The sequence below is a fragment of the Phoenix dactylifera genome, unplaced genomic scaffold (assembly GCF_009389715.1).
Source record: "Phoenix dactylifera cultivar Barhee BC4 unplaced genomic scaffold, palm_55x_up_171113_PBpolish2nd_filt_p 000089F, whole genome shotgun sequence".
Taxonomy (NCBI): domain Eukaryota; kingdom Viridiplantae; phylum Streptophyta; class Magnoliopsida; order Arecales; family Arecaceae; genus Phoenix; species Phoenix dactylifera.
The window spans coordinates 646,260-672,061 of NW_024067678.1; the positions used below are offsets into that span (position 1 = coordinate 646,260).

General features: G+C 39.9%; 1 protein-coding gene across 10 annotated transcripts in view; it reads right to left on the minus strand.

The window, feature by feature from the left end:
- Window positions 1-25,335, minus strand: part of LOC103713540 (D-lactate dehydrogenase [cytochrome], mitochondrial) — a 106,937-nt gene extending 81,602 nt beyond the window's left edge. For 2 of the 10 annotated variants that reach the window (XM_039116363.1, XM_039116365.1), the window contains exons 1-12: window positions 24,929-25,333; window positions 24,316-24,409; window positions 24,128-24,228; window positions 18,611-18,659; window positions 18,265-18,357; window positions 15,429-15,543; window positions 14,023-14,083; window positions 13,888-13,924; window positions 13,752-13,813; window positions 13,293-13,389; window positions 11,500-11,574; window positions 3,386-3,494 (exon numbers count right to left, since the gene is read on the minus strand). In XM_039116363.1, the coding sequence (XP_038972291.1) occupies window positions 3,386-3,494; window positions 11,500-11,574; window positions 13,293-13,389; window positions 13,752-13,813; window positions 13,888-13,924; window positions 14,023-14,083; window positions 15,429-15,543; window positions 18,265-18,357; window positions 18,611-18,659; window positions 24,128-24,228; window positions 24,316-24,409; window positions 24,929-25,170 (1,135 nt within the window). In that variant the 5' untranslated portion in view covers window positions 25,171-25,333. Of the gene's footprint in view, window positions 1-3,385; window positions 3,495-11,499; window positions 11,575-13,292; window positions 13,390-13,751; window positions 13,833-13,887; window positions 13,925-14,022; window positions 14,084-15,428; window positions 15,544-18,264; window positions 18,358-18,610; window positions 18,660-24,127; window positions 24,229-24,315; window positions 24,410-24,928 lie in introns of all 10 variants that reach the window. The other 8 variants (XM_039116366.1, XM_039116367.1, XM_039116371.1 and 5 more) reach the window with 8 other exon arrangements.
- Window positions 25,336-25,802: the final 467 nt, after the last annotated feature.

The window sequence follows — 25,802 nt, forward strand, 5'->3', positions numbered from 1 at the left end:
CCTTGCTTTATATCCAAAAAGTAGTTGCACATAATAAATAAAGCACAAATTTACAATCATAAAAATATAAGAAATTTTAATAAAGTAAATCAAGGTTCTAAATCTTGTGGGATTGGGGTATCTTGGTTCCTCCATGGAACAGGACGCCCTGTTGTCCCGCCCCATCCCGGTGGCGATCTCGATCATCCATCTCGATAAATATCCTACATCTCCCTCCCCTTCTTGTTTCCTTCCTTTCTTTCTTTCTTTTTCTTCTTTATTTCCTTCCTTTCTTTCTTTTTCTTCTCCCTTTCTTTTTTTTCTTCTTTCCCATCACCTTTTCCTTTTCTTCATCTTTCTTTCCTCATTCTTCTTCTCTCCCTGCATGGATCAATTTCGAAGTTCCACCTTGTCCTGATCCCATGGGATAGCCAGGTTGCCCTGCGTCCCGCTAGGACTTGAAAACCTTGAAGTACATACTTCTCAAAAGAACCACTTGGCTATTATACCAACCATGTGCAACCCCTTGCCCATCTATAAGACCCATGTATCGTCAATGATATGAAGGCACAGGAATGCTTTCCTCTCACACACTACATCAATAATCTACTGCTTAGCATTCCTACATTTTTGGATACAGAAAACCTATTTGTGGAAACTTCTTGTCGTCAATCATTCACAGCACCATATACAAATGAGCCACTGCATTTATAATGTCTACACATCAATTCCAAAATGCATTGCTCAAAATAATACCGTTAACTCTTATGCCTTCAGCTGACTTGCCACACTTATCATCCATTCTTTGCATGTAAATATAGCTTTGAGACTGCTTTATTATAAAGGAGGATCTTCAAAGCTATAAAACGCATGGCAAACTGAGTCACGCCCGGTCACAGTAGCTCCCCACCCAGATGCTGCCTCAGCAGTGTAAGGACCCATATATGATTGCATACATACCTTGTAATAGTCTATCCCTGCCCACCAATTACCTTCACCCAAGGCAGGTCCTCAATATCTTCATCAAATCAGTACAATGGGCTGCACATGATGTCTAGCAAATATGTTGCATGTCCAACATGAGATTCTCACATGCTCGCTTGTATTGGGGAACATTATCTATCACCACCTGGACAACATATTGCAACCCGATATCCTCAATCACCTTCATCAAATCTAGGATGTAGTTAGAATTGTGGATCCAGTTAAATACAACGATCAAGGTCTGAAAGAATGTCAACTTATCACAATATGCTAGGAAATTGATGATGCTCATTGTTGGCCTCGACAATACATCACACATCAGTGTTATGCCATATAATTGATACTGCTGCTTATATCCATCTACCACTTCTTCAGACCCTCAAACTCTGCCAAAAATATGGTCCATGAATCTCGTATGAGAGGGAGGCTTAATATCTAGAGCCTACTTCTTCCCTTCTGTATTCATGTTCCAAATGAAACTGTTTGCTGCAGCCCACACCAGTGTCTGACTGTAACGGAACCACTTTGCTATGGCAGTCCTATTTCATGCTTCTTATCCTTCTTGATGTAGTCACCCATCCAAGGCTGCATAGCTGCTAGAAGTGGGTAGGCTATCGGATCGATGTTATAAATTGTGGGACCTACTTCTTTCCTTTCCCTTTTGAAAACATATTGAATAGGGATTGGATCCCTCCATCACCTCTAGTCGATTAGGATCCTATGTACCTGGGGACTATCCTTGGTTGTGTGCCCTCCCCTGGATGCACTCTACCCACCACCCCTCTCATAATGTGAAGACAGACTATTTATGATGTCTCATGGCCTCCTCATACTCCCACTCAACCTTCTTAGAGGCCTAGTATGGCCTTCCACATCTCAACAGCCTCCATATCATCTAGATCAGATTGTTCACTCCCACTGCCTTCATCATCCTTACCATGTTGATCATCAACCTCGATTACCCTGCAGTTCTGTGCTTCACTGCTTTTAGACTTCCACAGATGGTCCCTCATTGCCCGTCTCACCAACCCAGGCACCTTAGTACACTTCCCAACATCACTACTGCCACCTGCTGGATGCAGCTTCTAATGAATTCATCTTCTTTATTCTACATGCCGTAGAAATTGCATATACAGCGATGTCTCTCCCAGCCCATCCTTCCATGTGCCTCCTGATATCAGGCTCTTTTTGACTCTTCTTCTTACTAAAAGCCATCTACCGCCCTAAAAATCCATGCTCCCTTTGTATTATGCACTAAAATTAAGAATCACAAACATTATTTGATGTACATTTTTCATGATTCCTAAATAGTTTTTATTTTTTCAATTGCAAATAATTGAAAAAATATGCTATTTTAATCTATGAACAAAATGCAAGATAATTAGTTCAAAATTGTTCTTAGTAATTATCAAATGCATGTTCCATGTTTTTAAAAATTAAATCATTTTTATAGTTTTTTATCATTTTTATAATTAAATTGTCCTTAAAAATAGATTGAAAATCAGAAAATTATCAATGCATGGTCCATATTTGCATTAGCAAATATTTTTCAAATTTTTATTTACTTTTCATTAAAAATAATCTAAAACAGAAAATTTTCATTAATTACTGATATGCATGTTAACAAAATTTAAAATTACAATTATACCTTAGGACATCTACTAATAATATTTTAGACTTTTAAAGAACTTGTGAATTTTTTTAGTCATTTTCATAATTAAAATATTAGTTAAATGAATATAAATATTTTCAAGATATTCCAGACATAAAAATTGTAGCATGTGCACACCATGAATGCAAGCATGCTACAGTTTTTTCGAACTAAATTCCTATATATTTTATTATTATTATTTTAATATAGAAATATATGTTTCCTAAAAAGCAGATATTGGTCGAAAAACAAGAATCATCGTGCCTGTACCAGAATGTATTATCCTGTTCTAGCCAAGATGCCCTATCTAGATCTAGTTTTGGTGACCGAGGCCTTGTTCTGATGCTGAAGTCCTAGAGGAAAAGAAGGGCACTGCAAGTACCCCATTCTACTGGTATTTCAAACCCTGATCCAGATCCAGGCATCCAGTAATTTGACACCTGAAAAACTTATTTCAATTCATCACTCTAGATAATTAATGAACATAATATTTTGGTCTAGTGAATAAGAAGAAATAAAACAAGTCAGCTATAGTTTTAAGAAAAAATCATCATGATGACTTTCATTATCATTTTTAATTTTATATGGACAAACAAATTGATCAATGTTACTGAATCATTTATATATAAAAGTTTACTTAATTATTGGAAAAATGCATGTAACATACATCAATTATTTTATACTGATTTTTTTTTCTTTTATAACCCGAGATACATTTAAAAACAAGGAAATATACAACTAACAGGCTTGCAATGCAGTCAGTATATCTACCTGTGCCAATAAATTCAAACATCAAGGTGGGAAGTTCAGGTAAGTTTTTTCCATTTGCCATATTGATGGCCTTTACTTGAACCTCATCTAGAAGTTCCACCCTCGAGACCTAAATAAAGACAAAAAATTGTGTGATGGAAGTTGTACCATCATTAATTAATGCAGATATTAGAATCTTTTCTGAAACAAACAGCCATTACTCTTGTGTATATTTCAAGTTTTGTTATTCTTGAAAAATTCGGAAATGGCATCATATCCATAAGAAACAATGCAATTTTTGGAACCAAGTCCTTTTTGGCAATTTGTGCATTGTCAAAGTGCACTAATTTAGCAAAACCCTAGTTATGATTGCCTTCTATGTTTAACCACTTTTTAACCATCTATTAACTTGCCTTTAGGCCTCCAATCATTTACTTTGCAAGCATGGGACCAATATCAACAGCCCTAGGTAAGGTCAACAATCTCGATACCAGGTACTGTACAGGTAAGTTATTGGTTTAGGTAGGTCGATATGGTATAGTACAAACCCCATACCAGGATAGCCCCGAACCCTTTTTTCTCACTTTTTATCATGATACCATTCAAAACTAGGCACTACAGTATAGTATGGTATGCATCCCATTTTAGGACAGTACAGGGTAGTTCTATTCAAGCTAGACTGGCTCGACTCATATATTGAACTAAACCTCGTACCGTACCAATAACGATACAATCAGTATGGGTTGCTATGGCAAATCTTTATCTCCCGAGTTTTGATCCCTAGTACATGGACAATCAAGAATTATATACCAATCAGTATAAGAACATGTCAAGATTGGCCACCCAACTGAGATGATTATTGTACCTATGTTTACTTGCTAGAAAGTTACAAAGGAAATGAAGCTTGACACTAATTCTACGCATTCACTAAAAGCATGGGATAGTAAAGGCAATAGAAAAAAGCAAAACCAATCACCCAATTTAATGAAAAACATAAGATATTCTCCTATAGCAAAGCATATATGTAGTCTAGGTTCAAACTAACACGTACAATCAAAGTTGGCGGAACTGTCCCGAACCGCCTAGTTCGGAGTGTCCCAAGCCATAGCAGCAGCTTATCGGAACGGTTCTGGCAAAGAATCCGAAATGCCGTGCTAGAGGAGAATGAGAAGAAAAGAGAAGAAAAGAGAGAGCGAGCGGAGGAGGGAGGGAGAGGGAGAGGGAGGAAGCCGGCAGAGGCTGGTGCTGGTGCGGGCGACGGAGGCCGCGGCCAAACCCCCGTTTCGTTGGAAATAGGAGTCTGGCCGTAAAAAATTTCACGATATTTAAGTGAAGTCGGCCGACTTTACTTAAAAATCACAAAATTTTTTACGGACTCCACCGGCCCCAGCCACCCTCCGTCGGCCTCCCTCCCTCTCCCTCTCCCTCTCCCTCTCCCTCTCACTCTCTCTCTTTACCTCTCTCCCACAGTCAACTGTGTCGATGCAGGCCCGGCACAGCACGGTGCGGGCCCGTACTGACTCGTGCCATCGGACAACCAGTCCAGTGCTCGGTACCGGCACAACAGACCCTGCGTACGATCAAAACACATGGTCTGATGATCTGATCTATCTCCACGCATCTATGGATACACAAGGCATGAATTCTTGCAGAGTAGCTATGGTAGATTCATGATTCCAATCAAAAGGTACAGGTGTATGACCAATCAATATCTTAACTAACTAGACCTATCAAATCTGATTTGACCCCCTGAACCTAAGCTATAAGCAGCCTAGGAAAACCTCAAAATAAGAATATCATGAGATGTCAGTCCCTCTACAAGATAACTCAAACATTTCTATTTGATTTCCCTACACCATAGTCAATAAGTTGCATCAATTGTGATAAATAACTTTATGGGGACACTATGGGACCCACCATTATACACAGTCATTGGGAATAGCTTTTGATCATACACTGGAAAACACTTTCTCCAAAAAAAACGTATCACTTTAGCAGTTTGCAAAGCAATAAATATACTTAATGTTTATATTTATATTTATATTTGTATTTTTATTTTTATTTATGTTTATGTTTGTATTTATGTTTATAGTTATATTTATCTCTATATTTTTATTTATATTTATATCTACATATATTATATTTATATTTACATTCATTATTGTTGTTGTGTCAATGCTAGGGATAATATGGTGACACTATTGAACCCACAACTATACAAAATCATTGCCCTCCAAGATCATGCACAGGAAAAGATCTTTCTCCAAACAACTTCACAAATACTTTATATCTATATGTATTGTTGACATTGTATTTGTTGCTGCTGCTGTTGTTGCATCTTTATATGGGTTTGGAATGTCCCAAACAGAAGGTATATATTGTTCTCTCATTATTTCTCTCTCTCTAAACTTGGACTTTACATGGTATTAAAGCATTGACACCAAGTAGGGTTTTCAAGATATCAAAACTAGACAGATCTGAAAGTATATGATGCCTGACATCTTCTGATAATTTGAAGGGCTGATGCCTTTCATGATCTGATAGGCTGTCAATCTGACAGCCTTTATTGACTTTATGATCAGAATTCCCTGATTGGACTAATCATATAAAATTCCCTTGTTCGCTGGTGGTTTCTTGTCCACCATGTCTATGCTCATGACATGGGGTCGTGCATTTTAAAAGTTAGACCCTATTCTGTATGTATGAATGGACATGCATATGCCCTCCTGCATGTATGTATGTATTTATGGATCAAAGTTACAAACCATTGATTTTGATCTAGATCTTTGAAAAATGCCTAGAAATATAAAATAATATCTCTTGGACATCTCTAACTTACCCATGAAGTGCTTGCAAAAAATGGATAGTGTCAATTGTTCTAGTGTGTATGTACGTATATATGCATGTACATACCGATGATGGGCCCTCCAAATTAAAATACAAACCATGGATTTTGATCTACAGCTTCAAAAATGCATAGAAACATAAAATAATATCTCCTAGGTATACCTAATCTACGCATCAAGTGCTTGCAAAAAAATGGATTGTGTCAGCTTTCCTAGTGTGTTAAAATGCATGATAGGGCATTTAAATTGAGAATCCACCTTGTCGATCATGATCTAAACATTTTAAAACGTATAAAGATCAAAAATCAGTATATATATGTATTACATTATATATTTATATACAAATATATGCATGCATGCATGCATACATGCATGCATACATACATACATACATGCATACATACATACATATATACATATATATAGATATATGTATGCATATAATATATGTACATATATATGTATGCACGTATGTATCTATGTATCTATGCATGTATAGTGTTATTCTCATTAATTTAGTCAAGTATTAACATGAGATGTGGCATGGGGTTTATTCTTTGTCATCTGCTGCTGCTGCCAACATACTACATGTTTCATAATGTGACAGCAAAGATAGGGTTTCTTTGTAACTGCATCCATGCTTTTGTCTAGGCTTGCAACAACACAAGTAAGAGAGCCCCAGCCTATGGCCTAGTTTTCATACATCTTAGTGACTGGCTACATAATATATATGCTAGGTTGTGCTTACAGTATGATTGGCAATACCAACCCATACCACCCCGTACCGGCATATCTTACCATACCAAGGCTACCAATACCTTACCAAGGTTCAATAAAGGCAATGACCAAACCAGCCTATACTGAGTGGAACTAACCAGTTCAGCTCAGTTTCATGTTGCACAAACCCATACCACCCAATTTTGGGCGGCACCATGGCTGGATGTGAGAAAAGTCTCCCTTTCCTATGTCAATACGGGGAATGTACCATACTGTAGCAAGCATTTCTCACCACCAATAAAGTCTGGTACCAGTACAATTAACCTTGGTTTAGAGGTTGCTGCAATCAACTGATTGCTCTTTCAATTTGCTGGATTCTACATATTGGTGTGGTGGGATTATTAACTATAGGCTTGTTGATTGCTAGGTTTAGATTATTTGTTTATGTGAATAGCATGCATTGTTTTGAATGGCTGAAGATCTTCCCCCATGTTTGAGTGGTTTAGTATGGATTATAGATCTCACATAGGGGTTATTTCTAGACCTAGGGATGAAGATCTATAGAGACAGATCTAAAAGGTTGCTTGAATTGTCCCAATCCACGTACATAGATACCGTGCTGAAAAGGTTCAGCATGATGAATTCCAAACAAGACTATCTTCCGATGGACCATGGAATTCAGCTCTCTAAAAAGGATTGTTCGACAACTCCTCAAGAAAGAGAGACTATGAATAAAATTCAATATGCTTCAGCAGTGGGATCTATTATGTACGCAATGACATGTACCAGACCAGACGTGGCATACTCACTAGGGGTAGTGAGTAGATACCAGTCTGTCCAGGTAACAACCACTGGAAGGTTGTAAAAATCATTCTTAAGTATTTAAAAAATACTAAGGACCAGTGGCTTGTCTATGGAGATACTGACTTGAAATTAGTGGGATACACTGATTCCAGTTTCCAGTCAGATCAGGATGATGCAAAAGTGTCGGGTTATATCTTTATCCTGAAAGGTGGTGCAATCTGTTGGAAAAGTTCCAAACAACATATTATGGTTGATTCAGTGTGTGAGGCAGAGTACATTGCTGCATCCGATGCCGCCAAGAAAGCTGTATGGATGCGAAAGTTCATCACCGAGCTTGGAGTAGCACCCTCCATTGATGGTCCAGCTCTACTATTCTGTGATAGCACTGGAGCCATTGCTCAAACGAAGGAACCAAAAGCACATCAGCGGACCAAGCACATTTTGCGACGATATCATCTTGTTCGAGAGATAGTAGAACGATGCGATATAGATCTTCAGAAGATCGATGGAAAGAAAAATCTGGCCGACCTATTTACTAAAGTCCTCGGCACCAAAGAGTTCAACGATTACAAGTCAAATGGGTATACGATATTGTACCGATTGACTTTAGTCCAAGTGGGAGTTATTGGAAATTGCGTCCTGAAAGACAATTGTCAGCCTGTTGATGATTGAATTGTATATGAATTAATGAAATTAATAAAAATTATTTGGCAATGTTTCATTATATATTTTGCATCTTCGTGAACTCAAGTAATGTAATGAAGTCCTTAAGACTCTATTAAACGATAAACAAGGATTTATCTACGAATTCTTAAACTAGTTCGCGACCAAACAATATGTTATTGCTAGGACAATAGCATTATTAAGAATAGGTCGTTGTGTGCTATATACGTTGGTTGTCCTCTTAACCAAGAAGTGTAGAGACACTGATATGTCATACAGGTAAAGTATAGGAGTACATTTCACTGAACGTGACCAGATCTGGAACGCTCTGCTGTCAAGAGATGTTCCGAGTGGATATGGGTATAAGTATCCCTCAAATCTGAAATCACCACGGTGACTTGCAAAAAACTCACCGTACTTTGGTACCAGACTATCTAAATTTCTAATTCAGTGATAGAAGACTACTGGGTGCAGTCAAGTACTTGCAAAGTCAGTGTGTAAGTCAAGATGGAATTGATCCCTCCTGGTGACAGGAGATAATGTCCTTGTGTTCAATTTAGCAAAACCTTAGCCAGGGTAATCCTCGTGAGAAGTCACAAGATTTGTAAAGTTGAAACACATTTTGGATGCACTGATTAAAGAGTTGACAGAACTCTGAAATCATCCAAAGCATTTGGAGTCATAGGGTTTAAATATACGGTAACCATAGTCCAAGGATTCCAGAATATTGCTTTGCGATTATTCGACCTATCCGGACGTCGGGTACCATTGCTAGATGGTCACTTCGATTAGTACAGAAAGTTGTTCTTGTGCTACCGGCTTAAGTTCGAACCTATGGGGTCACACGCATAGAAGTTTCTAGATTGATCAAATAGCTGATCGACGATTAAGAATCGTCCAGGGGTACATCAGTCAATTCAATTGACAAATTACCCCAAGCAAAAATAGCAGAAAAATAATTATTGAATTATTGAAGGATTAATTAGCAATTAGATTGCTAATGAACTCAATTGATTGAATGATTAAGCTTAGATTAAGCCAAATTGAATAAAATTCAATTTGGGCTACATTAGGGTTTGACCTAATTGGATTGGGCTCGATCTGTGTTGATTAGGCTCGACCCAATTAATCGAACTTGACCCAATTGGATTGGGCTTGACCCTAGCCTATTAAAAGTCCTTATTTGATAAGAATTCTAAGTTCAAAAATTCAGAAATTGATAAGAAGAAGAATCCCTAATTTTAAGACCCTAGTTTTCTTTCTTGGAGAAGAAAGACACCTCATCCATATCCCTAAAATTAGTGGCACCTATTCTCTTTATTTTTGGCTAATTTTTGGCGTGTGGAAAGAAGAGGCGTGGGGCTATTTTTCAGAAAAATATGGCGCCTCAAATCTTCCTAAAAAGATAAGAATCAAATCCCTAATTTGTAGGGACTGCATAGCGCATCAAGCAGGGTGGCGTGCGGCTAAAGTTTGGGGCGCATGAACCCTCTGATTTTTAGGGATTCATGACGCAAGATTAAAAGAGAATTTATTCACCTCTTAGCTACCGGTTCACCAGAATTTTTAAAAAAATTTATCAGCCAAATTCGTTGGCTAAAAGAGGTGTGAGGCGTGGAGGATCTTTCGGCTATAAAAAGACCCCCACGCCTAGGGTTTGAGAGAAATGGTCTTTAGAAAGGGTTCTAAATTCTGGAAAAATTCTGAGAGCCAGCCGCCCTCTCTCCTCCTTCTCCTTCATCTCCATCCTTCATCCTCTCGAAGAAGAATCAAAAGTTGAGTGCTTCGAAGGAGAAAAGTTTAGCCACTGCAGCACTTCTGCGTGAGCTAGCACTCCTGCAGTTGTGGATCTTTCTAGAGCTTTGCGTGGACTATCCGTAGAGGCCGGACGCGTGTGCGGCTGCATAAGGTGATCAAGGCATCATCAAAGTCCTCAAAGCAAAAAGGTATAAAATCTGATCTCATTAGAAATTAGGATTAGAAATCAACTAGGTTGCTGAAATTCTGCATGACTACATGTAAGACAGAATCATGCATACTTGTTTAGGATAAATGTTTAAAGTTCTGGATCTATTTTTGTTGTAGAGATATGATCTCTAGCATGCATAGGAATTAAATAGTTTAATTCATGCTTCCGCTGTAAAATTTTTAAAAATATATGCATGCGACCACTAGGGTTCCCAATAGGAAGGCCTTCTCAGGCCTTCGCGACAACAAATTAACCTCTTTATACAACTCAAAAGAGGAAGCCCGATTTAGAATCAGGTCGACTCGGTGCAAACCGTCCCAGCCGATTTCGGACAGTTCTGGCCAGTTTGCGCCGGTTCCGGCCAGTTTCGGTAGGTTCGAGACCAGTTCCAGCCGGTTCAGTAACGATTCCGGCCGGTTCGAGGCCGACCCGATTTCACACCGGGTCGGCTCGATATTGCCCGAACTGGGCAGTTCGGCCCAATTCGGCAGACCTTGATCCACCTAATTCTAATGCTACAAATTTTGACGAACAGACTCAGGAGAATGCATTAGCTATGCCATGGTTGTGGAACATATAGTGTTAATATTGTGTCACTAAATACAGCCAACAAGATTGTGAAAGCTGTTAGGAGGTATCCAGGAGAAAACAATACATTAAAATTTATAACTTGTTTCAAGACTATTTTGGGTTACAAAAACAGCAAGGAAATAAAATTATTGAGGATTGGAATTGCTCTTCCAGAGCATTCGGAATGAACTAGATATGTCTCATCTTCTTACTGCTGATATTAGAGTATAGTATATAGCAAGGGAAGTTGGATGTAGCTAAGTTTCTTGCTGGTCCAAATCTGAACTTTGCTTTAGTAGGTTTTAAATTTTAGCCAGCAAATAGCTTCCTTATCCTGAAAAAGTGTTTGCTTGTATACAGGGAGCTTGCATTTCTGATTCTTACATAACAAATTAGTTTAATCAAACACATAAATACTAAAAAAGAAAGGAAAAAAAGAAATTATTAATGGTGTAATTACTTCAATAGAATTAGCAACCATAGATATAAAACATTGTAGGAAAAACATAAGTCCAGCAAAAATATGGAGAGATAGAGGGAAAGAAATTTACTGTCCATATTTCTACCTGTATACCAGAATGCATTGTGGCAATGGCAGCATTAGCAGCATCTTTAATCGTTTGAATATTGCACATTGCAACCTGGCATGCCAATGTTCAATATGGAAAAATAGATTATCAACAAAAAATTGAATGCAGGAGAAAGTAACAAAGTAACAAACATTGTTATTTCGAGGTAGAAAGAAACACACAGACAAGAATTGTTATTTAAGTTTTTGATTCTATTTAGGTGCCATTTCCAAACTAGCAGCTATCATGTGAAACTAGACAATAGGTTCGCCGAACCGATACCGGGATCTGTACCAATTAGCGGGTGGTACAGTATAGTATGGGTCCATACTCTGCTATTCTGGGACGTACTAATTAACTTTTTTGCCAAAACCACTCCGAACCGCTCCAAAATTTTGAAATCCTCCCAAAATCGCCCTGAACAGCTTCAAACCGCCCCAAACCAAGCAATTCGGAATGAACCAGTGTAAACTGCTCAGTTCACACACCGCACAACCTCCAACCTTTTTAAAAGGCTTAAATCATGGTCTATTGAACTAGAGTGAACAGCCCAATTTTTCTCGTATCGATCTAGTACCGTACCGAACTAATAGCCGACCAGTATGGGTCCCGGTGCTTGTTTGGCAGACCTTGATTTCACTTATTTACTATACTATGTTTTCCCACATAATCATAATAATATAATCAATTAAACATGAAAATAATAGATGAAGAAAATTATGGACATAAAATACCAAGCAAACTAAAGCAATTTCCAAACTATTGCCACCCTCCTAAATCCTTTAGAACCACCAAGACCTGTTCTAATTCTCAAAAGCAATTTGGAATCAACTGACACCAAGGATTTAGGTATCGCATTCTACTGGCATGTTACTTAGCACTAGCATGGTATGTATCGTATCTTGTAATGCCAATGGTTGGATAGCATGACACCATGCATTGCAAAAGCAAAGAATGTTGTACCACACCGAATCATCTGGTTCAGGGCATACCAAACCATATCGGGGCAAATTGGGATGGTTCCACCCCTCAATTCAAGAAACCGGTAAGGAAGGGGGAGAGAGAGAAGGAAAGAGAGGAAAAGACAGAGTGGGAGAGGGAGGGAGAGGGGCAGAGAGGAAGGAAAGGAGAGAAGGGGAGGAGGGGGGGAGAGAGCCTGAGAGAAGGAGAGAGAGTGGGGGGCTTTCGAGCCCCCATTTTCAATGCACAAGTATAGGAGCGGAGCCCCTATTTCGAAATGAAACAGGATCTCTAGCCCCTTTTTTTGATTTTTTTTTCAAAACAAAATAGGGGCTCAACCTTAGTGCTGAATTCACTTGAAAAAAATAAAAAAAAGGGGCCGAAGCCCCTTTTTCATTTTAAAATAGGGGCTCCCCCTGTTCTCACGCGCTGGGGGAGATAGGGGCTCAAAAGCCCCCTCTCTCTCCTTCTCTTGGCCTCTCTCTCTCCCTTTCTCTCTCCCTCCCTTCCTCCCTCTCCCTCTACCTCCTTCCCTCTTAGGTTCCCATACTGGCACAGCAAACCTTGGGCATGAGTATATGCCAAGTTCTAGCATGCAGCATTTACCATGCCAAAATCGTGGTCCACCAAGGCACAGCATAATATGTATCACGCCATGAGATGTGACCAGCACCTCAATTCATGGATGAGACTAAGATAAAAGTTCAAGAAAAAGAAAATAAATACCTTTTGTTTCCAATGAAAAAGTACTCAAATAAAATTGAGAAGGGAAATGTGAAGAATTTTCTGTTACACAATAGTATGATGCAAATGAAGGGAATAAGAAGTACCATTGAATGTTGAGGAAGCTTTTGAAGTCGTAAAGTCACTTCTGTTATTACACCTAGGGTGCCTTCACTTCCAATTATCAACCGAGTCAAATCATACCTAATATACAGTAAAATACAAGGTCAATGGTATGACCTCAAATCATAAAACAAGTATATGTTTGCAGAATAGTAACATACTAAGTTTTTTCTGTTCTGTTTCTAGTTTACAACCGAACTGGCTTGTTTCTATACATTTATGTAATGGAAAATAATATCATAGCATGCTAGGAAAACTATTCAGTAACAACTAACAAGAATATTTGAAAGCTTGAAAGATTAGAAAAAGAACAAAATCAAGGAAGAACTGACTCAAGTTTAATAGCAGCAACTAAACATAATTTCAAAAACTCATCAACAATACAGAACAAATATAAAGTATAGACATTTTTATTTTATACACTAAACGAAGCTTCTGCATACCCAGCAGCACTTTTTCGCGCACGGGAACCTGTCTTGATAACATCACCATTACCTAGAACAACCTGCAATTGAATATAAAACCTGAAAATATGAAAAAACAAGTTTGATAAAGATATGATAAAAGTTACAAGAATACCTGAAGATTAATGACATTATCCCGCATAGTCCCATACCTAACAGTTGATTATTGAATCTTCAAATTCAGGCAATAACACATCTGATTTTAAGGTGGATAAAGCTAGAAAAGTACAAAATCAGAGACCAGAACTACCTTACAGCTAAGGATCCAGAACAACGAGTAGCACACATGCCCCCAATTGTAGCACCAGGCCCTGTATGTGAATGGAACAGTTATGACAAAAATAGCATATGAGAGATATGGTGCCAAGATTGAGATTTAGCAGAGAACATGATAAACAAGAGGGAATATCTCGACTATCACAATCTATAAGATAAGCAATGAAGCAATAGTTCCACAAGCCTACGAATAGTTGCACTTGTGGCTCTACATAAATCCATTGACAAGATAAGCACAAGGATAATGCTTGACTAATCTGCAATATCATAAGATATCATAAAATTATGTCAGTAAGTGCTTTCCTCGTCATATTGGAGCAAGTCAATCAAAAGAAAGACATCTAAATTTCATATCAGCATCCTCACCATGAAGATATTCTCATACTTTAAATTAAAAATATTGACAGCTAAGTAGTTTACAACATCATCTTATGATAAATTAACAATTGATTAAATTTTAGGGATTGTCTCTGTTTTTTATAGAACATTGATTGATGATATGTGTTTTTGACGTATTGGTAATGTTTGGGTGTTTCCAGGGTTTTTTATTATATGACATAACTGGTGACTATCATTGGTCAGATTTATTGCTGACCTGGTCATGGTTTTTATTTTGCTTTTAATGAAATGAAACGATGGAGCTGCCATCTTTTTCAGAGGAAAAATTGTTGAATTGAATATTTCCTTCTCTCTCTTTTTTGACCTGAATGCCATTGTGATGAGAGAGATTAATCGACTCCAAGCTGACTAGGTCAATGGAGTCCTTGTTGCAATCAAGGCATGCACTTAGAGGAAAACTTCATGTAACAGCTCCTATGTAAGCAATGTGTTAGTCAACTTGCCAGCCTATAACAAGGTCCACCAAGCAAGCAGAAGAGTTCAAAGATTTACAAGCCGGCAGATGCACAAAAGAGACGTATGGATTACAAACCAGTTCAAAGATTTACAAGCTGGCAGATGCATAAAAGACACGTATGGATTACAAATCAAAAAGTTGTAGTGAAGAAAAAAGCAAGAGAAATAGAGCAAGGAAGAAAGGCCGGCATGTAATAACAACTTACACATATAGTGAATGCTGTATTTTTTCTTTTCTCACTGAAAGTGAATGCTGTATTAAACTCTAGAACATGTGCCTAATACATATAGTTAGCAGAGCCGACAGCTGAGAACCAGCATCAAGAGGACCATTAACTGGTAATACAGCATATGGCTGGAAATGGAAAGTCAAATCAAGTAAATTAGTGTATCTATATAAAATAAAATAAAATCCACTGTTGGCTCCATGTCAAACAAAAACAATTTCAATATATAACAATTCCCATGCCTGACAGAAATTTTAAATAACATTACAAAGAGGAACTCGGAGAAATTTTTACTAGCCTGGATCCAGTGGAAAGAAAAGGCCATAGGGCTTCAGATACTCATTAAGTTCAATCCACCCAACACCTGGCTCAACAACTACATCCATGTCCTCAACATGCAATGATTTAATTTTCTGCATTGCACATGAAAATTGGGATTCAGTATGTTTTTTCTCTTATCCTTTCCTATAGATGAGATCAATTGTTCATGAAATTTGAAATTGTGTTTAGCATGAAACCTAAAAGAATGAAACAGGAAGAAACTAACAACAAACTTAACAGACCAAAACTACAAAAAAAATATACAAACTAAAATAAAAGAGTCATGTTAAGGGGAAAACCCAGGAAGGAGTCTCCCATGTAAAATGCACATTTAGAAGCTTTGGGTAATGAAAATCCATTTATAACTGAGTTTGGTTCATTATGCATGCAAAGAATGCCATGATCAAGAACCTGGCTCTGCCAAGTGTCAAGTGTGAATGTTTGACAACAATTACAATGAATCAATGGCCTGAAATCAATTCAATTAATCACATAGTTCTCAAATTAAACTTCAAGTCATGAAATCATAACATGAATGGCCATTCGATTATACAAAGCAAACTAAAATCCCATCCAAATCAAGGATCGTCGAACCGGTACCGACAAGCGCACCGGTCGGCCACCGGACCGGTTCGGTACGAGCCGGTTCGGGCCGGCACGGGGGCCGGTTCGGGGCTCGTTCGGGTCGGTTCGGACCGGTACAGGCGGTACCATTTTTCACCGTTGTAACTGGTCCGGTACGAGCTGAACCAGCCCGTATGGGCAGGTTCAACATACCATGATCCCAATTAAACATTTAGAACTCACAGCCCTGAATCAAATAAGGTCCAGTTATAGATCATTTACTTATAATACACATCTCACTAGAACACACTTGTGAGTACATTCGAACACTCTTCGCATACCTTGGACAACAACTACAATACAAACACACCTTACTTTATTGCACACCAAAATAATACTAAGTTTCTTTCGGAAATAGTGGCTAGAATATATGCACAGCAAAAGTATTTTAGACCTTTTAGCGAACTGAGCGAACAAGTCTTTCACTCTAAAACATAACAAGTAGGTCAGTGAGCTACACAGCTCAATGAGTATCAAACATATTAAACAAACTATGATCAAGAAAACAAAAGAATGGAAGCAATGTGGATCGATGTTCATTGAAACTCGAACGGATACTTTATGAGAGTTATCAAAGTACATTTACCAAAATAGCTTTATTTAAAAAAAATATTAGAATGCACTTGAAAACAATTAGTACAACCAAGGTACATGTCTTTTCAGACATTGTTGAGATAAAAAAGGGGGTTTGAACACTCCCAGCTTAATACTATGCTGAGTCTTGCACCTATTCGACATAGGCCAATATGGGACACCACCACCGGATACCAAGCGTTGGGCCACCTAGCGGTACTAACCTATTGTCAAGTGTCAACCTATATTAGTACTTCAATTCCTATGAGAGTGCCACCAAATCAATGTGGTTCTAAGCATAAAGTGTCTATATGGTATACATCAAACATTCCAGCCAAGGATTGTTGTGCCAGTAACAAGGCTTATACCGGTTGCCCAATATCACGATTTAGTATGCCCCTATGCTATTCTGTCCAAGGCCCATAGCGACACAGCAGAGAGGGCAAGAGAGAGGGAGAACGAGAGAGAGGAAGAGAGAAAGGGGGAGGGAGGCGGAGGGAGAGGGAAGAAGGGAGAGAGGCAGATGGCCGAAAGAGGCTAGCAAAGGGCCGCGAAGGGGCGGGCAGGGGTGAAGGAAGGGATTCGCCCTCCGGTTTTCCTATTTCATTCGAAATAGTCATTTTTATTTTGAAAAAAAATAAGTGAAATTGGCAAGGGGGTTGTCGATTGCACTTAATTTCTTCAAAGTAAAAAAAAAAGCGGGCCCCTCCAGAACTTCTGATTTGAATGAACTAGAAAAACCAGAGTACGGAGCCCCTTGCCCCTCCACGGCCCTCCGCCAGCATCCTCCAGCCATCTGCCTCTCTCTCCCTCCCTCCCTCCACCAAACTCTATTTTTGTCTCTATCATTCTCTCTCTCTCTCACCCGCTCTCATCAGTATCTCAAATGGAGAGCGGAACCATGCCGATCCGCCCTCGATACGGCTTAGTACGCCCCAAACTAGACGGTTCGAGGCGCTACGATGAACCCTGGTGTTAGCATTTTTGGATAGTCAGATATGAAATGACATGTTGGTCCATGACACTCATAAATAATGTTGCTATCAAAGAAAACCGTGTACTAAGAGAGCACTTTATAGAAGTTTTAGAAGATACAGGACCTTCATTCATTCAATTAAGTCAGCTCTTCCAAGGAGAACAATGCATTAAAGGGGCACTTCAAGAGGACTTCATGAGGGGAAGCAAGGAGAGAGACAGCATGGGTTGCGGACCTATAATAATATCTATGGGATGAGATGCCATATGTAGTCAAATACAAAACAACTAGCTTTTCTCAAGCAACAGATGGGTGACAAAAGTGGGTTAGGGGCCACAATATCTGAAGAAGAAACCTCCTTTGGGGATTTTTCATTTCAGAAGAACCATAGCCATCATTTGCTTTCCCGTGTAGGACACCTTTATTTAATATAATTCATCATTCTGTTTATGCAGAAGAATACATTTGGAATTCAAAGTTGGCGACTTTATCTTTGTGTGCCATCAAAAAACCAAATGTCTACATAGAACATCATTTATAAAATTTATGAAAATAGAAACAGAATATAAAACATCCATTGCTTTTTTATAGCCACAAATTCATATAATAGTACATTTTTAATAATGGTTACGATACATACTTTCATCAATGACATGTCAATGCATAGACCTCCCTGAGGAGCTAAAGTTTGACCCTCTACTGAGGTAGCTCCACCATATGGCGTAATAGGAACCTGTTTTCAAAGAGAAAAGTACCCATAAGCACTTAATCAAGACAACCTTACATAACCGCAGTTTCATGGTTCAAATCAGCAAGCACCAAACCAGAGTTAATCAAATTCATTTGCAAAAAAGATGAATAAAGATAGAGAACATGTTAGCATTAAGCTGAAAGTCTAATCCTTCAATGTGAAGCTTTCGGTGGTGCAGTTAAGGATGGCCCTTTATAGCCCTCCATAGCCCTTTATTAAGGATGTCAAGTGATACCTTGTATTTGTTGCATGATATAACAATCTTTTGTACATCATCATGCCACCTGCAATTCCATTTAAAGAAAGTATAACTTTATTCTTTAAAAAGAAAGAAAATTAGATTTTAGTTCTGCATATGTCTAAACACAAACTATGAATCACCTAACTCCAATGTTGACAAAAAAATGTTAAGCACCTAAATTAATATCAACAGCTCATCAAATATTTGAAACACTTTTAAGATCTCAAGAAATGAAGCACGCGTACTTCCCTAAAATAGTCATCCATATTTGATACATATCAGATACCAATACACCATGGATATGACTTTATCCATGCTCGGTGCTTTCCTCAAGTATCCATTTGTTACTAAAAGAAAGGTTATCAGATAAGATAAGTACACGTTTGAATACTTTCAACATTTTCTGATTATTATTGGGTTTTCTTTGTTTATTAGTTGAGTATGGTCATGAATGTTCAATGCCAAAATCCATGGTCTTTAAGGTAAACATATCCCCTTTAGCTTCAGCATTATGTGTCCTAACCAAGAGAGAGAGCCTACAAAAAGAGCATGGAGAAGCAAAGAATGCTCAACCGGCCCGTAACGGCCGGTTCAGCCCGTACCGAACCGGTTCGATCTCTGACCGGTCCAATTCGGTGTTAAAAAACGATACCGACCCGTACCGGCTAGGAACTGGTGCAAACCGGTTCGTTCGCACCGGTTCCAAATTTTTTTGAGGCTTTTGGATGCGTGAACCAGGCTGAACCAGTGGTACCAGTTCGGTTAGGTCCAAACCGATACCAAACCGGTCCGGTGGCTGACCAATACTCCGACCGGTACCGATTCAGCGATCCTTGTAGAGAAGAGTCCAAAACTTTGAAATCCCATAAAAACTAAACAAAAAATAATGATTTTCGTGTAATATGCATATAAAAATATTTTTTTATCGGCATACTCATGCCATATTCATGTTCCATTTACGTAGGAATTTTCATACCAGCATGTCTACGTCATGTCATATCCACGTCACATAATTGTTTCCATGCATCATAATAAGGAATTAAGAATTGTTATGTAGTGAAGCATATTAACTACTATCAAGCTACTGCTAGAATGAACTACCCAAAAAGTGGAAGAGGTCTTCATTCGGACTCTCTAGACTATCTATCCACTATCTCCATGGATATTTAGGCATGAAACAAGGCTCCCTTAGCCTTTTATCTTAGGCGTAAGATGTAATATTAGATCCTTCTCTAGGGTGGAGAACTGACTTACTGTATGGTTTATCTTTTCTTCTCTTTCTCCTCTAAAGTGGAAGCCCAACTTGCTCTAGAATTCTTCTTGGTTATTTTCAATCATCTTGTATATTAAAGATATATGATTTTTTAAGATTGAATGTTGGTTAATTTTCTTTCTTCCATCCGAGTGTCCTCCCTAAGATCTATTTTATTATTCTTTTCATTAAATCACTTGGCATTTCTATAAGTTCTCTTCTTTAGGGCAACAAAGAACCTTTCTTTATTATCAAACAACTGACATTCACCAAAACCTGGTCAACAAAGTAAATTTTAAATGTGCAAACAACTATATCATTGTTTTCTCCATTTGTTACTATATATATTTTTTCCTTTGTTATTATTCATTATCTTTATGATGCAAGTAACCACACTTTTACTGTATAGTGCAAGCAATTTCACCTCACTCCCATTGTATTTGTTTGTTCACATAATTGCACTGCAATATACATAAATACATTATATGGACTTCCATACATACACATATACATATTCTTTACGTGTGAACTAATATATACAAACATATTGATATGCGTGTAGATGTGTATTATGTATGTGTATATGAATATGTACAAGTTTATGTGTCTATATATAGCGAGAGAGAACAATTTTATCAAGGTTTCGATATACCAACATTCCTAAATAAGTTATGGTGCCAAAACCATTATTAATTGTATAACAAATACAACCAGCGTCAGCGGAACCATCCCGAACCATCTGATTCGGAGCATACTGAGCCTTACCAGTGGCGGAGTGGGGCTGTTGTGAGAATAATGGGATGAAGCTAGCAGTCCCAACCGACTTCAGCCCAAGGTTTCCTTGAGAGCTAGAGCAGAAGATCGCAATCAAACGGAAGCAGAGGCGCCATGGCCGTTCCGCGGCAGCCTTGCGACTGTTTCACAGTAGCCCAGTGGCCACTTGAGTGGCCGCCAATCATGCTCAACCGCCGCAAGAATCGCAGCGGTGAGCCATTCGAATTTTTCCTATAAAAACCCTCCTCCTCTATTGCTTGATCCTCCTCCAAGCCTTCTCCATCTCCTCACTCCTCCTCTAGTGGCCGGCGTGCCACCCCGGCCAAGCACCACCACCTGAGATCTCTCTTCCCTGTTTTTTCCTTGTTTTGAGATCCACCTTGTCGTCGGAAGCGCCGCCGCCGCCGCTAGCCCGCCGGACTTACTACCCTCGACTGTGATCCTTCCTCTCTGCCAGTCGCCGATGAGCTCCCCTTCTCCTTGCTCTTCTATTCTTAGATAATTCAAGCCGGACCCAAACCAAGGATATTCTCCATTTTTCCTCTTTCTCGCCAGCCACCGCAGCGGCCGCCGGCCGCCACTGCGGTCGAGTGACCGTCGACTGGACTTCGACCTCCGGCCACCGCCGGACCTCCTTTCCTCTTCCTTTTCTTCCTTCTTTTTCTTCTTCCTCCTTGCTCATCAGGATGAAGAACGCCCATCGTGGGACAAGTTGGGCAAGTTTGGGCCTAGCTCAGCCATTTTGGGCTCTGTTGGGTCGTGCCCATTGTGGGCCAAATTTGGACCCAGTTCAGATATTTTGGGCCCTATTGCGTCGTGCCCATTGTAGACCGAGTTTGGGCCCTGTTCACCCTATTGAGTCGTGCCCATTGTGAGCAAGGTTTAGGCCCTGTTTACCCTATCGGGTCGTGCCCATTGTGGCCCGAGTTTGGGCCCTGTTCACCCTGTCGGACTATGCTCATTGTGGGTTGTATTCCTTTTGGGCCTTGTTGGGCCCTGTTCATCCATTATGGTCCGTATTCCTTTTGAACTCTGTTGGACTATGTTCATCCATGCGGGTCGAGTCCGTTCATCTTGGACCAAAAAAAAAAAAAAGAAATTAGTCTCTGACTCCTTTTAATTAAGTGGGCTTAGACTTTCCCTAATGGTCTACCCAAACCACTCAAACCGAGCCCAAGACCAGGATCAGATCAAATCCAGATCCGAGCTGAAATTCTCTCCTTCCTTTTTCTCCCTCTAAACAAGCTCGGGGATCCTAGTGTAAATCATGTTCTTCTTGTAGCTCGGATCCAAGTTGACCTAGTTTGAAAATCCTAAATAGCTACGGTACCCGGGCAGTTGACCGTCTATTACTTCAGCCCCAGCTAGATTTGACCACTTTTGATCTTTACCCAACCCATTGAATCTTTCTGGCTTGGATCGACCTGAATAGTCGAACATTGTCACTAGTCCAACCTGATCTAGGGGCATGAGACCAAAGTGTTTAATTTTGAATTCTAAAATTATATTAAAATTAATAATATTTTAATGATATTAAATAGGTGCACCTAACCCGTTTGCCTGAAGTAGGATTTAAAGCGAAAAGAGATAAGTAACCTAAAACTTCAAAGTGTATTTTTTTCCAATATTTTTGTAAAATTAATAATTAGTTGATTAAATTATGATATTTATTTTGTACTTAGTAAAATAAGTCACGCATGTTAACAATTATTTTAAAAATTATGTTATATATTATGAAATCTGAAAATTGTGATTGTGCAAATTATCAAAAATTTATTTTGTATGTATGTATTCTCAGTATGGTTATGATCTGGCCCCAATGGAGATTATTCGTTAGCCCTGTCGACTTATAATCTGTAAGAAATTGATTTCGACACCGCACCATCAGTGATTAGAATAGTAGTATTTGGACACTATGGCCATCAGTAGTTAATAATAGTAGTTTTTGGCACTTTGTGCAACCCATGCCATTGGATAATGTGGCCATAGCCTATTGATATTGGAATTCTGGTATCAATTTTTTATGAAATGATAATAAATTTTAAAAAAAATATGTTTATTGATGATTTATTTTCTAGACATTATTTTGTGTTTTAATTAAATATCTGGCATGCTTTAACCCCACTCTGGGGTATTATGTTCCTTACTGGGCCAGTGTAGCTCACTATCATGTTTTTTTTTATTTTTCAGATCCAAATGTACAATCGTACGGGACTTGGGGAGTGCATTTCAATTTTTCTTGCATTTTAGTTAGACCAGTTAGTATATTTGTTTTGTGTTAGCACTTGTTACATTGAAACTATTGTAAGATTATTTTGAATAAATTGTTAATTAATAAAATTTTAAGATTTATCATTGCTTTGATATGATCTGTAGCCTTGCATGTCCATACGGTCCGTCGTACAGGCATATGGCGTCCGTCATGCTCTTGGTTTGGGGCGTGACAACTACTCCATCCTTTAAATCAAGAAACCGGTAAAAGAGGGGAAGAGGGGGAAAGAAAGAGCGGAAAACAGAGAGAGGGGAAGGGAGGGAGAGAGAGAGAGGAAGGGTAGCGAGCAGCCGGCAGAGTACCGCAGAGGATCGGAGAGGGGCGCAAAGGGCTGGAGGAGGGGCTCCGCCTATAATTTTTCGACTTCATTCGAAAGAGACGTCCCGAAGGGGGCCTTTTTTATTTTGAAAAGGTATACTTCCATGGTCTCAAGCATGGTATGCCGAACCGGCCCATATGGGCCGGGGACGGGCCGGTACAAACCGGTCCGGCCGAAGACGAAGAAGACGAAGAAGACGAAGAGAAAAAGAGAGAGCGCGGGAAAGAGAGGGAGGGAGACCACCTGTGTCCGCCATCGGAGAGCCGCGGAGGGGCGTCGAAGACCGGTGGGGGGCGGAGCCCGGCGGAGGGCGGGGGAACCCGCGGAGGCCGAGACTTTTTAATTTGGAGGTTTTAAGTAAAGTCCCCAAATTTTTAAGTGAAGTCGGCAACGGATATGCTGACTTCACTTAAAACCCCCAAATTAAAACACCGCAGCCTCCGCCGCGCCCCCGCGGGTTCCCCCACCCCTCGCCAGGCTCCGCCGCCCCCCACCAGCCTCTGCCGCCCCTCCGCGGCTCTCTGATGGCGGTCACAGGTGGTCTCCCTCCCTCTCTTCCCCGCGCTCTCTCTCGTTCTCTTCTTCTTCCCCAGCTCCGGCGGAGAAGAGCTTTCCGGTTCGTACCGCCCGATTTCGGTACGAACCGGAACCATACCGGTCCGGTAGGCAACTGGTACGCCTACCGGACCCGGTACGGTGGACCGTGGTCTCAAGAGTGAAGTAGTATAAGCCTTCCAATATGCTTGATTTTGACCTCCTATTTATCTTAGGAATCAACACTATTGAGGAAACAATTTCAATTATCAGTCAAATTGGAAAGAAAAATTAACAAGTAACAGATTGTATCTATTTGTGTGATGAATAAATATGGGACAAAGGAAAAAGGATCTGTACCTCGGATAGACAATCACATCAGGAATATTCACAGCTCTATGGAAGCTGTTCTGTGGATTCCCATGGAAGTGCCTCTCATCATATTCCAATGTCATATTATCCTGCACAATCGTCATTGCTGAGTAGAACACTAAACTCTCATGTCCAAACCTCAACAAAATTAAAAAAGGGAAGAATGATGTGATTACTTGTAAAATAGCTTTTAGCTCTTTAATGAACTCCTCTGGAAGCTCCTTGTGAGGTCCTTGAACTAATAGTCCAGTCTGTTCTTTCCCTTCAATGCTGCAAAATCCCAGTTCGGAAATAATTTTATTCAAACCTCCCAGATTTTTAAAAAAAGTGGGAAGGTGTTCAGCAAGGTAAAGACTCTGAATTTGGGAAAAGAGTACGAAAAATTTTTTAGAAGTTGGAAAGCAAATCCGATAATTAAAACTTAAGAAAAACTAAGAAACTAAAAATCAATAGAATTCTTTGTATATTTGTTCACGAGAAAAGCACAGGAGATAGAAAAGCCATAAATGATAGCAATTTACGAAAGGCTTATCGAATAAGTCGTGAATGACTCATGTATAAATCAAAGAAACCTTGAATAGTACATGAATAATGGGATAATTCCTGGCAAAGTTCTTTATCGAGAATAATTAAGGAAATCATCGGACGATGGGGGGACATATCGAGAACATTTATAATCGCCTCCAGGTGAACTCACGGCAGTTTCCCCAGGCTATCCGTATGATTATTCAAAGGAACCATTTCGTCAAAGAAAGAAAGAATCGATTGAGGAGGAGCAAGTGTTATGACCGGTGATCGAGGGAAGAGGTGGAGCTGAGCTCGAGGGCGAGGGCTCCTCCGGCGGAGGCCACAATCGCGAAGGGGACGATGGAGCGGGACCAGGAGAGGAGCCGCTCCTTGCCGCTGGACGGCAGGGCTCCGGAGAAGCGAGGGCCTCTGAAGCGATGGGAGAGTTCCCGGGCTCTGTGGAAGAAGGACTTGGAGGAGTGAGGGGAGGCGAGGCGAGAGAGCCAGGTGGACAGGAGCCCCATCGGATGGTGGTGGTGTTGAGAGAGCGCTGGCAGGAGGCGGCGACGGATATCCAGTGCTATCCCGATACCCGGTTGTAGGAATTTCAATTTTTTATATTTTTTGGATACGTGGAAGATTTTGATAGGTCGTATATGTTAGCTTCGGTTTCAGAGCGACAAACGTTCTGCCAGCCTAACTAAAAGAATTTTTTATAGATGAAGCATGGAAGTCTATTCGTTCGGGGAGGAAGCACCGGGTGTTTTTCTTCTTCTTTTCTTTTCTTTTCTTTTCTTTTCTTTTGCCTAGTTCCTCCAAATAAAAACTCCCGCGTGTTGTGCCTTTTCCAATCTGACGTGGTCATAGAATCGACCATAGCTCTCACGAAGGCCAGGATATGGTAGCCCAAAGCGTGCGCCTAGCTTCGTGATGTGTTTTGGAACCGACCATGGCTCATGCGACGGGGTCGACCACCCAAAACCTATTGTTGCTGGAAATTGGACCCGGGGGCCGCCGCGAAACCAGGGAAGGAGGAGCTCCGCTGCCGGGAGGGCGGACGGCGGTGCGCCGGCAGACTGCGTCCTCCGTGGGGATGAGAGAGCGAGAAGAGTGCGTCCTGTCCTGTCCTCCGTGGGAGGAGCTCCGCCGCAGGGAC